General features: G+C 45.1%; 1 protein-coding gene across 6 annotated transcripts in view; it reads right to left on the reverse strand.

Moving 5' to 3' along the window:
• LOC134752154 (LIM domain-binding protein 2) overlaps positions 1-13,159 on the reverse strand; it is an 82,823-nt gene that overhangs the window by 10,331 nt on the left and 59,333 nt on the right. For all 6 annotated transcript variants that reach the window (XM_063687753.1, XM_063687755.1, XM_063687757.1 and 3 more), the window contains exon 3: positions 12,494-12,569. In XM_063687753.1, coding sequence (XP_063543823.1) covers positions 12,494-12,569 — 76 coding nt within the window. The remainder of the gene's footprint in view (positions 1-12,493; positions 12,570-13,159) is intronic.

Below are 13,159 nucleotides of genomic sequence, written 5' to 3' on the forward strand. Positions count from 1 at the left end.
GCCCCATGTTGCACAATGTTCTGGTTTAAATCGATGTTTTTCCAGATACGAAAAGTAAACGAGTAAAACTAAACGTAAAATAAATTAATTAATACAAACTGTCCCCCCATGAAATATACAACTATGCATCTATTCTAATATAAATATGGTAAACGTTAGTTTCCCAACCAAACACTTTGGTATAAGTTGGCTGAGAAATGAAATTAGCCGACTTTTTTTCACCGAAATGGCAATTTCCATACTGTAACCTAAACCTAACATAAAATTTAATACATAGTCGTGCCTTAGGTACATACACGTTGCAGTTGCACCAGTTATCAAGATTGTAAATGTCCATAAAACAACATTCCTAGGAAATATCATATTTTTGTAGGTAGCAAGGTATGAGTACTTACTTATATCAAAGATAGATATAATATAAAGATAGATAGTTACTCTATGCTTATATATTGAACCTACATGCTTTTGTCATGTTATTTTTTTTATACCACGTCGTTGGCAATCAAGCATACGGCCCGCCTGATGGTAAGCAGCATAGAGTAACTTATACTAGAGCGGTACTGTCATAGTAAATTTTGTAACTACAGTAAATTCACTGCCATCTATCGACACACTTTAAAACTGAAAATGAAGATTTATAAAAATGCGATAAAATGTATTTAAATACGGATAAATGATTTTTTTTATTTGCATTAATTATTTTTATGATTTTGATCCATGTTCTTTCACTGATATGCGTTAAAATTGTTAAATAACAAACGAAATCGTCAACGCCATCTATACGACAGTAGGCCAAAGCTAGTAGCGCCCTCTGAGCGAGAATCAAATTTTCTTGATTTTCGAGGCACGTTTTTTCCTTAGACTGTATCCATCTATTACGGAGTTATATCTATCTTTGGTAAGCAGTTACCGTAGCCTAGCTATGGGCGCCTGCAACACCGGAGATATTACACGCGCGTTGCCGACCCTAACACTCCTAACATATGTTATGTTTGTAAACTTGTAGATTTTAACATTTAACCAACGAACTTATTTTATTATTATATTCTCTTCACTACATAGTATAAAACAAAGTCGCTTTCTGCTGTCTGTATGTATGTCTGTCCCTATGTATGCTTAGATCTTTAAAACTATGCAACGGATTTTGACGCGGTTTTATTTAATAGATAGTGTGATCAAAAATAGATATAACTCCGTAATAGATGGATACAGTCTAAGGAAAAAACGTGCCTCGAAAATCAAGAAAATTTGATTCTCGTTCAGAGGGCGCTACTAGTTTTGGCCTACAGTCGTATAGATGGCGTTGACGGTTTCGTTTGTTATTTAACAATTTTAACGCATATCAGTGAAATAACATGGGTCAAAATCATCAAAATAATTAATGCAAATAAAAAAAATCTTTTATCTAAGTATATTTAAATACATTTTATCGTATTTTTACAAATCTTCAATTTTAGTTTTAAAGTGTGTCGACAGATGGCAGTGAATTTACTGGGGTTACAAAATTTACTATGACAGTACCGCTCTAGTATAAGTTACTCTATGACTAAAGTAATACAGTGAGATCATTTGAAAACGGATCAAAAAGTGATTATTACTTTGTTTATATTACCGAAAAAGCTTGATAAAACTAACCAGATGTTTATGAGCACAGATGGCGTTAATATCAATGTTGTATGTCCGCCGCTGCGGTAATAGATGTCGCTAGTAGTATTAGAAAACTACTTTATTGCTTTTTTAGAGTTCCGTACCCAAAGGGTAAAAACGGGACCCTATTACTAAGACTCCGCTGTCCGACTGTCCGTCCGTCTGTCCGTCTGTCTGTCTGTCACCAGGCTGTATCTCGTGATCTGTGATAGCTAGAGACAGCTGAAATTTTCACAGATGATGTATTTCGGTTGCCGCTATAACAACAAATACTAAAAACAGAATAAAATAGAGATTTAAGTGGGGCTCCCATACAACAAACGTGATTTTTGACCGAAGTTAAGCAACGTCGGGCGGGGTCAGTACTTGGATGGGTGACCGTTTTTATAGTTAATGGTACAGAACCTTTCGTGTGTGAGTCCGACTCGCACTTGGCCGGTTTTTAATATTGCTGTTTTTAAAAATACTATCTTCTAACTATTATCACTCAGCTGATTGAGTTTCAGTTGTGTGTTTATTTTTAATCTACTTATAGTTTCTTTTTACCAATATTTCATCCATTTCCATTCCTCAAATATGTTTGTTTGTTTAGGCAGAGGCTAGTAAATAGAGAAGACTGACAACTCCCGTATAATGCGATAGTTTTAAGAATAAGAATAAGAATAATTTTAGATTATTTATTTATTTTATTCTATTTTTTAATAAGATTGGCTTTTACGATTTCGAAGTTAAGATTCTGAATTATATGTAAAACGCTTTAGTCCACCTCAACTAAACCCTGCACCGACTTTGACAGAACAAAGTGTCGAAGTGTCATATAATCGTCAATGTTTCATAGAAATATTACTTTAATGCAGTACCGTCTTTACCATAAGGGCACACGGGGCCCGTGCTCAGGGCCCCCTTATGGAGACTCCGATCGTCAAGGGCCGCGAAGGGCAGACAGTAACAGTGAGCTTTCTTTAGTTAATCTTTACATTCTAAAAGGGCCCCAAATTCCTGAGCATAGTTTAAGACACGTTTTCATGTAAGTACTACGTCAAGTATGGAAGCTTATTGGCAAGGTGCGAAGTCGTTGGAGGGAGACATGGCGCTGATTGTCACAAACATTAATGCTAGCGGCAGCCGTTGGAACTAATTTTACTGCATAAGATTGAACGTAGAAAAGCCGACAAAGTGAGGGCAGCACCAGTCGTGCACATAGCAAATAGGGATAGTAATAGTATACATGCATTCTTACTGCCAAGTTTGTACAAAGTTAGCTTGGTCCTATTCTAGCTGGGTTCGACTAAATTTTAAGAGACATTTTCTATTGTCTATATATTTATTTATTTAAACTTTATTGCACAAATTTACACAAAAAGAGTACAAATGGCGGACTTAACGCCTTGAGGCATTCTCTACCAGTCAACCATTAGGCTAAACAGAGACAGTTAGTTTGGTGCAGGATTGTAAAGAGTAAATATGACACAAATATGATACTATATTTACACACTACTATCAAAGATAGATATAACTCCGTAATAGATGGATACAGTCTAAGGTAAAAACGTGCTTCGAAAATCAAGAAAATTTGATTCTCGTTCAGAGGGCGCTACTAGCTTTGGCTTACTGTCGTATAGATGGCGTTGACGGTTTCGTTTGTTATTTAACAATTTTAACGCATATCAGTGAAAGAACATGGGTCAAAATCATAAAAATAATTAATGCAAATTTAATAAAAAAAATCATTTATCCATATTGAAATACATTTTATCGTATTTTTATAAATCTTCATTTTTAGTTTTAAAGTGTGTCGACAGATGGCAATGAATTTACTGGGGTTACAAAATTTACTATGACAGTACCGCTCTAGTATAAGTTACTCTATGATATTATATTTACTATGATACTATATTTACACATATATGTGCCATTTTCAACCGAAAGGGTACTTATTGTCGCTTGTCAGTAAGGCGATATTTCCATATATAGTTCCATATTAGAAATCAACCTTATCAACAAGCGATAATGTGGTACCTTTTGGTTGAAAACGTCACAAATATATGGTATCTATATAATAAATATTATAGGACATTCTTACACAGATTGACTAAGTCCCACAGTAAGCTCAAGAAGGCTTGTGTTGTGGGTACTTAGACAACGATATATATAATATACAAATACATAAATACATAGAAAACACCCAAGACTCAGGAACAAATATCTGTGCTCATCACACAAATAAATGCTGTTAGCGACGCTCTAACACGACAGTAGATGATTCTAAGTTAATTTAAATCGAATAGTTTAAGATTGTATTCTTAATAAAGATTTTATCGTTTAGGTAGGCAAATTCGCTCTAGATTGTTATTAGTTCGTAAGTAACATGTATATACGCGTTATTTTATAGCCTAGGATTAGTTATGTATCTAGGTTTCATTCGATTTCATAAGAAAAGGTCAAATTATTTCCCTTGAATTCCTAATCCCATAGTAAAAAGAGTGAGATAAAGCATTAGAAAGAGATTAAAATGTAGATTCGTTAATTGGCTCACGAATTATAGCCAATCATAAGAAAATGTAGACAAGGATAGGTAAGAATGAGCAGGACGCACGATCAACTTCTCATTGGTCACACAAAATCCGCCGAGCATTTCGATATCGCTCAGATTTTACTATGGAGTTAGTACGTTCGATCAAATATCACGTAAATTATAAATATCCGACCATAATAATGTATGTGGAAATCGTAGAGAATAATATCGTTTATCGATCAGTGCAGGTACTATTGTCATAGGCCTAGCCAAAGTATTGTATTCGGCCAGCGAAAGGGCAAAAAACCCGCGCTATTGTCCTCGACGCGAGCGGACAATAGCCCGTATTGTGTGAGTATTACCGAGCAGAACAGAAGAGATTCGCTAATCGAGAAGCCTAATGGTTTAGATGTTAGGATACATAAGTTTTAATTCGATAATTACGTGATTAATTAAGTAAACATAATGTAAGCGATAACGAGATAACTAAAATCGAGGCGATGACGGCCGGATAGCGTCATTAGCCAATCAGAGCCCTTCGAATCGAACGAATGGAAATCGATCTTATCTCCTTATCGTAGGAGCTTTCCTTTTCTTAAATTTTCGTATAAATACAGGGAAGGACGACTGGGAAAGCACAGTATCGGAAAAGCAGCTTCTACTATCAAAAAGTCCTCAAGAAAACCTGAAGAAGTTTAAAGTGCTCAGTCGTTCTACTCTCAGTTACCGTGTTAGGAGTATTTTTATACCTTGTACCGCGATTAATAAAAGTCAGTTTTTACAAGTGTCGTAATTAGTTTAATTCGAATTCGTGGATAGTTATCCTGGTCCTTCGAGGGTGAGTCGGCGTGGGAACGGACACGTCTCGGCAGTACGAGTGGCGGCGGCAGGGCGTGCCAGCGACCAGACTCTACAACTGAGCTCCGGAGGCTATAGTGCGTCGCGGATTGCATTATTTTCTGGTCCTTCGAGGAGCCGGATTTCCTGTCAGCCCATCGAGACGTCGTGTTCAAGCCCATGTCTCTCAATATGGTAAAAACGAGGTCGAAGTCAGCGTCGCGGATCGACGAAGACAGGCAGCGCTTCCTAGACGAGGGCGCGGCGGCGGCTCAAGCGCGTGAGCTCGCCCGCGTAGCTGCAGAGAGGGCCGGAGGCGCCGACGCGGAGCGTCTCTCCCCTCCACCTGCCGAGTCGACCGGCGCAGAAAGGACCAATCAGCGCGCTGCGAGTGCCGAGCCGCTCGGCGCAGCGGCCGCGCTACCACCGATCGAACCCAGGTTTGGGGACTTACCGAGGCCACCGAGGTCTCCATCGCAAGATACAATGATGCTGTGGAGCAAGGATCTCAAGAAGCGCTTACGGCGTCTATCGAGACCGACACCGATACCGTCACGTCATCCGAAGACAGTCACCAGAGACTATACGACGTCACAACCGCAGGTAACTCCTAGGGAGGCAAGCACCCCGTATGCCCCTACCCGCTCTCATTCCGTGCGTTCGTGCGCGAGTACTATCGTCGAAGCCAGAGTCTCCCAGATCGAGTTGGAAGCGGACGAGCGGCTAGCGGCGATCAAGAAAAAGGAGTTACAACTCGAAGCCGACTTAATTCGTAAGCGGCTAGAAACCCAGAAGCTGCAAATACGTGCAGAAGGTAGTACGACCGACGCGGTTTCCGATCCAGACGACATCGAGCCGCAAAAACAAAGAAGAATCCTTAAGTGGATGGACGAATCGCAGGACAAGACGCGAACCGAGCCCGTCAAGTCCAACAAAAGGTTAGCCAACGAGCCACCGCCAGACTACGACACTCCCAGGCGACCTACGCAGGCGGAGCGGCATATTCGACGTCGCTCACCGAGCCGCGAGGATCGTCGGCGATCGTTATCGCCACCGGACGAGCCCCGTACGCCGCACACGGCACGTACGCAGCTCACGAACGAAGGTACGGTTGCGGAGTCTATGCTGCAGTTATTCGAGAGAATGCAAATGGCGGCTCGTCCGGCACCGAAAGATATATTCGAGTTGCCCCACTTCTACGGCGATGTAAGTGAGTGGCGAAGTTTCTACAATACGTACACCGAGACGTCGAAGAGATACAAGTTTACGGACTACGAAAACGTCGCGAGACTGCGTATGGCGTTACGCGGGGACGCGAAGACGTGCGTGTCACACGTCCTATCGACCGCTACGAAACCAGACATGATAATGCGGATATTGAAGAAGCAGTTTGGCCGAAGCGAAGTGCTTTTGGACAAGGCGATCGAAGATTTGCGAAGACTGCCGCAGTTGGGACCGAGCGCGAACGATCTCAACACTTTCGCAATCAAGATTATGAACATAGTGTCAACAATCATAGACGTCGACCGAAGACACTATGCCGATAATCCGATGCTCATACGAGAAGTCACGGACCGATTATCGCCTCATTTACGCAGCAGATGGTGCGACTATGCAGCCAGGCATCGGGACATCGACAATCCGGAGATTCTACAACTCGCGGATTTCCTGATGGAGGAGAGCGAGCAAGAGATGTCGTTCTGTCACGCTCGCGCGGCCCCGAGGCGCGCGCAGACCCCGTATGCACCGCCGCACGCGCGCGCGACCGGCGCTCGACTGACTGCATCCGCGCCGCGCTACCCCACTCCGGCTACCGCGAACGCGAGCCGCTACGCGATTGGCCCGAAAGTCACGTACGCTGCTCGTCATGTAAACGTCGCGAAGTCAACGTGCCTGTATTGTGGGGGCAATCATTCGACACCGGACTGTCGTAAGCTCGCCACACAGAGCATAGGAGCGAGATGGGAATGGGCGAAGCTGAACAGGATCTGCTACAGATGTATGGACGCGAAACATCTCAAGATTCAATGTAAGGCGAAAGCGTGTGGCGTGGCAGGCTGCCCGCACGTGCATCATCGATTACTCCATGCTGACCCGATGCAGGAGTCAAACGAAGACACTACAATGGCGGTAACTCTGTCTGCGCAACGAGCGGTTGCCCCTCCGAGAGTTACGTCATCGGTCGAGCCAGCGGCGAGAGCGGAGCCGCGGCCCTCAGAACGAGAGGACAACGACCCACGCGTGTACGTGTCATCGACCCCGAACTATAACGTGCTGCTCAAGGTGCTACCTGTTACGGTAACAGGCCCGAAAGGTACAGTTCAAATTTTTGCCTTTTTAGACGACGGATCGACGCTATCAATGATAGATCAAGATGTCGCGGACGAGATAGGAGCAGTGGGCGAGGACGAGCCCCTCTGTATCCGCGGAATACGCAATCTGAAGCATACATCAATCACGCAAACGGTAAAGGCAACAGTGAGATCTGCACGAGGAGGCACCGCACACGGGATCGTCGTAAAAACAGTAGAAGGTTTGGGAATCAGATCGCAGTCGCTCAATAAAGCCGAGTTAATGAAGTACGAGCATCTCGCAGACCTAGGAGACGAGTGCTACACAGGTACGGGAGTACCACAGATGCTGATTGGAGGTGACTTTAGTCATTTAATAACTCCCATGGAGATAAGGCAGGGCGGCGAGGACGAGCCGTGCGCGATGAAGACTCCATTGGGATGGGCATTTTTCGGAAGAATGCCGCGTATAATTCGTACCGTCGAGCAAACAGTCATGCATTGTCGTACCGACGACGAAGACTTGAACGAGCAAGTGAAGAAACATTGGTCGATCGAGGCGCTTGGAGTAACACAGAAAGAAAATGTAAGTCCGAGCGATCAGCGAGCCATCGACATATTCAACGCTACGGTACGCAAAACTACGAGAGGCCGGTACGAGGTAGGACAACTGTGGGCGTCCGACGAAGTGAAGCTACCACCGAGTTATGCAATGGCACGATCGAGATTGCATAATCTGGAATCGCGAATGCGACGCGATAAGGACTTTGCCGCGGACTACGCAGCCCAGATACGGAAGTTACTACAAAAAGGATATGCTGAACGCATAATGGAACCACCACAAACCGATCGAACTTGGTTTTTGCCGCATTTCAGCGTGTTTAACCTCAACAAAGGAAAGGGGAGAGCCGTATTCGACTGCGCAGCAAAAAGCCAAGGAAACAGTCTGAATGATTACATCTTAGCGGGACCGGACTTGCTACAGAGCCTGTTAGGCATACTACTGAGGTTTCGCGAATGGAGCTTCGCAGTAGTAGCGGACATACAGGAGATGTTTCTTCAGATCCAGATACGAGCCGAGGACCAACAGAGCCAGCTCTTCTTGTGGCGAGGTACAAGAAGAGACATGGAGCCGCAGGTTTACAAACTTAATCGAGTTTGTTTTGGGAACGTGTCGTCACCTTTTCTCGCGCATTCCGTGCGCAACCGGAATGCGATCGATAACGCAGATAAGTATCCCGAGGCGGTCTACGATATCCAGAACAACCACTACATGGATGACTACGTGGCGTCATACAAAACCGAAAACGAGCTGTTAAGAATATCATCGCAGGTACGAGACTCTCACGCCGAAGGGAACTTTCACTTGCGAGGCTACGCGAGTAACAGCGAACGATTGCTAGCGAGTATAGAGCCGGAATTGCACGCACAGGAGCCGACGCATCTAGGCGAGAGACAGCAGACCGTTCTAGGTATGACCTGGGACCCTAGCACCGATACGCTAGGCTACAACACGAAGATGCTGCGTGTACCGGAGGCCGTGAAGACTCGCGAGCGACTGCCGACAAAAAGGGAGCTACTTAGCGCGATAATGTCCATTTACGACCCGATGGGACTTATCGCACAATACGTAATAAGCGCGAAGATTATTTTTCAACGAGTATGGGCGAAAGGGACGACATGGGACGCACCGTTACCGAACGAAGAAGCCGAAGACTTTTTTCAGTGGCTGAAAGCACTGAAATTTGTAGCGACTCTACGCATTCCGAGGCAATACGAGTCGCCGAGTAGAGTAACAAGGTACACTCTACACATTTTTACAGACGCATCGACCGAGGCATATTGCGCTGTAGCGTATTGGCGCATAGAGAACGCGGAACACGAAGTGCAGGTCAGCCTGGCGGCGGGTAAGAGTAGGGTTTGTCCCCTGAAAGTACTTTCCGTGCCGAGGCTGGAGCTGACAGCTGCAATTATCGGAGTCCGACTGGCAGACACAATAAAAAACGAACAGAGATACGATATTGAAAAAGTAAGTTATTGGACGGACTCGCAAGTGCTGCTAGGATGGATCAGAGACGACGCACGAAACTACAAGCCGTTCGTGTCTCACCGCTTAGCTGAAATAGCTGAAAAATCGGACCGACAAGCGTGGAGGTACGTGCCGACCGACGTGAACCCGGCAGACCACGCTACACGAGGCAAGCCGACGAGGAAAATCGACATCGACGACGATTGGTATAAAGGCCCGCCATTTCTACGCCGACCCGAGGCGGAGTGGCCGAGTCAAAATATCACTGAAAAACCGAGTGAAGACCTCCCTGAAAAGAAGTCTAACGTGAAGGCGGAGACCACGCTGACTACGACTACATCGAGACCGGACCCATCGAGCGTGTTACCGGACATACGACGTTTCAGTAACTACGATCGACTAATCAACTCTACAGCCTACGTGTTGCTATTCGTAGAAAAATTGAAAACGAGAAATAGAAGACTACAGCTTCAAGTAAGTCACATTAAGCGAGCCGAGCATATGTGGCTACAAAATAGTCAGCGGAGGAGCTTCCCGGACGAGATACGAACACTGAACGCGGGACGAGAACTGGAGAAGAAATCGAGATTATACACTCTAGCACCCGAGCTGAGCGATGACGGCGTGCTACGTATGAAAACCCGCTTAGGTAGCGCTCCAGTCTTGTACTCATCACTGCATCCTGTTATATTAGACGGAAGGGATCCATTTACCAGATTAATGGTCCTACGAGCTCACAGACGATCAGCGCATATACATAACGAGGCCGTTATAAATCAATTGCGTCAAAATTATTGGATTTTGCAGTTACGACCGACCGTGAAAGCTGTGGCGCGAGATTGCGCGCTGTGCAGGCTACGCCGAGCCTTGCCGCGCGCGCAACCTCTTGGCGACCTACCACCCGAGCGACTACAGGCTTACCAGAGGCCATTCACCTACACCGCGCAAGATTACCTAGGTCCTATGTACGTGACCATAGGCCGACGACGAGAGAAGCGCTGGGTGTGTCTGTACACATGCCTAGCAACACGAGCCATACACTTGGAAAGCGTATACAGCCTGTCAACGGACAGCGCACTCCTCGCGCTACGTCGCTTCGCAGCGAGGCGAGGATGGCCGAGCACCATGTATAGCGACAACGCAACGTGCTTTAAGGCCGCATCGAACGAGCTGCGTGAGGCCTACCGACAATGGCTTCCGCAACTACAAACCTACGGCGTGCAACAGCGAATGAATTGGAAATTCATTCCCCCCGGCAACCCCTCGGCAGGCGGAGCTTGGGAGCGCATGGTGCGCACCGTGAAGACAGCAATGCTCTATACATTCAATACTAGAGCCCCGAAACCCGAAGTTTTCGAAACTATATTGACCGAAATCGAAAATATCGTCAACCGAAGACCGCTTACACACGTCAACGTAGACCCGGACAGCGAAGAAAGTCTCACACCGGCACACTTTCTTTTGCTCCAAAACGCTAACCTACCGATGATTGGAGCCTACGATGAGAACGAGACGAGACAATGGAAAGCTGCCCAGGCGCTAGCTGACCACTTCTGGCGGCGCTGGACGAAGGAATACTTCCCACTTCTGGCACCACGCAAGTCGTCCGATGACGGAGGGCGACAGATCCAGCCGGGAGATGTGGTCATCATATCCGAGCCGAACGGACCACGTAGCGTGTGGCCCAAAGGAGTCGTCGAGATCGTCTACCATGGACCCGACGGACGGGTTCGCTCCGCAGACATCAGGACGAGGCACGGGACGCTACGCAGGCCAACCTGTAGGCTTGCGGTCATCGCGTCGCAACCCAGACACCAGGAGTCTTCGACTGCGGGGACAAAATGTTAGCGACGCTCTAACACGACAGTAGATGATTCTAAGTTAATTTAAATCGAATAGTTTAAGATTGTATTCTTAATAAAGATTTTATCGTTTAGGTAGGCAAATTCGCTCTAGATTGTTATTAGTTCGTAAGTAACATGTATATACGCGTTATTTTATAGCCTAGGATTAGTTATGTATCTAGGTTTCATTCGATTTCATAAGAAAAGGTCAAATTATTTCCCTTGAATTCCTAATCCCATAGTAAAAAGAGTGAGATAAAGCATTAGAAAGAGATTAAAATGTAGATTCGTTAATTGGCTCACGAATTATAGCCAATCATAAGAAAATGTAGACAAGGATAGGTAAGAATGAGCAGGACGCACGATCAACTTCTCATTGGTCACACAAAATCCGCCGAGCATTTCGATATCGCTCAGATTTTACTATGGAGTTAGTACGTTCGATCAAATATCACGTAAATTATAAATATCCGACCATAATAATGTATGTGGAAATCGTAGAGAATAATATCGTTTATCGATCAGTGCAGGTACTATTGTCATAGGCCTAGCCAAAGTATTGTATTCGGCCAGCGAAAGGGCAAAAAACCCGCGCTATTGTCCTCGACGCGAGCGGACAATAGCCCGTATTGTGTGAGTATTACCGAGCAGAACAGAAGAGATTCGCTAATCGAGAAGCCTAATGGTTTAGATGTTAGGATACATAAGTTTTAATTCGATAATTACGTGATTAATTAAGTAAACATAATGTAAGCGATAACGAGATAACTAAAATCGAGGCGATGACGGCCGGATAGCGTCATTAGCCAATCAGAGCCCTTCGAATCGAACGAATGGAAATCGATCTTATCTCCTTATCGTAGGAGCTTTCCTTTTCTTAAATTTTCGTATAAATACAGGGAAGGACGACTGGGAAAGCACAGTATCGGAAAAGCAGCTTCTACTATCAAAAAGTCCTCAAGAAAACCTGAAGAAGTTTAAAGTGCTCAGTCGTTCTACTCTCAGTTACCGTGTTAGGAGTATTTTTATACCTTGTACCGCGATTAATAAAAGTCAGTTTTTACAAGTGTCGTAATTAGTTTAATTCGAATTCGTGGATAGTTATCCTGGTCCTTCGAGGGTGAGTCGGCGTGGGAACGGACACGTCTCGGCAGTACGAGTGGCGGCGGCAGGGCGTGCCAGCGACCAGACTCTACAACTGAGCTCCGGAGGCTATAGTGCGTCGCGGATTGCATTAAATGCCCTTACCGGGATTCGAACCCAGGACCATCGGCTTCACAGGCAGGGTCACTACCCACTAGGCCAGACCGGTCGTCACCTATGAACTCACCTCTGTCCTCTGTTGTAACCGCTTATTGAGTTCGTAAACTCTGTAATCCGGTTGACCGAAATATGGAGTGTGCCGCCTGAAAATAAGAGAAAACACAGTTTATACACGTGTTACTGGGAGAGTTTGTGCTTTATCTTCTTATCTTAGAAACTATAAGCGCGCCCTGGGGCTCAGCCAAGACGACAAACGAACATCGACAAACGCGGAACGAAAAGAAAAAAACCTGCCAAATGCGAGTCGGACTCGCTCACGAAGTGTTCCGTACCATTACGCAAAGAACGGCAAAAAAATCACGTTTTTTGTATGGGAGCCCCACTTAAATATTTATTTTTATTCTGTTTTTATTATTTGTTGTTATAGCGGCAACAGAAATACATCTGTGAAATCACGGTTCATGAGATACAGCCTGGCGACAGACGGACAGACAGACAGACGTGCGGACAGCGGAGTCTTAGTAATAGGGTCCCGTTTTTACCCTTTGGGTACGGAACTCTAAAACCGACCAAGTGCGAGTCGGACTCGCCCACCGAAGGTTCCGTACTTTTTAGTATTTGTTGTTATAGCGGCAACAGAAATACATCATCTGTGAAAATTTCAACTGTCTAGCTATCACGGTTCATGAGATAAAGCCTGGTGACAGACAGACGGATAGCGGAGTCTTAGTTT

The sequence above is a fragment of the Cydia strobilella genome, chromosome 24 (genome assembly GCF_947568885.1).
Source record: "Cydia strobilella chromosome 24, ilCydStro3.1, whole genome shotgun sequence".
Lineage (NCBI taxonomy): Eukaryota > Metazoa > Arthropoda > Insecta > Lepidoptera > Tortricidae > Cydia > Cydia strobilella.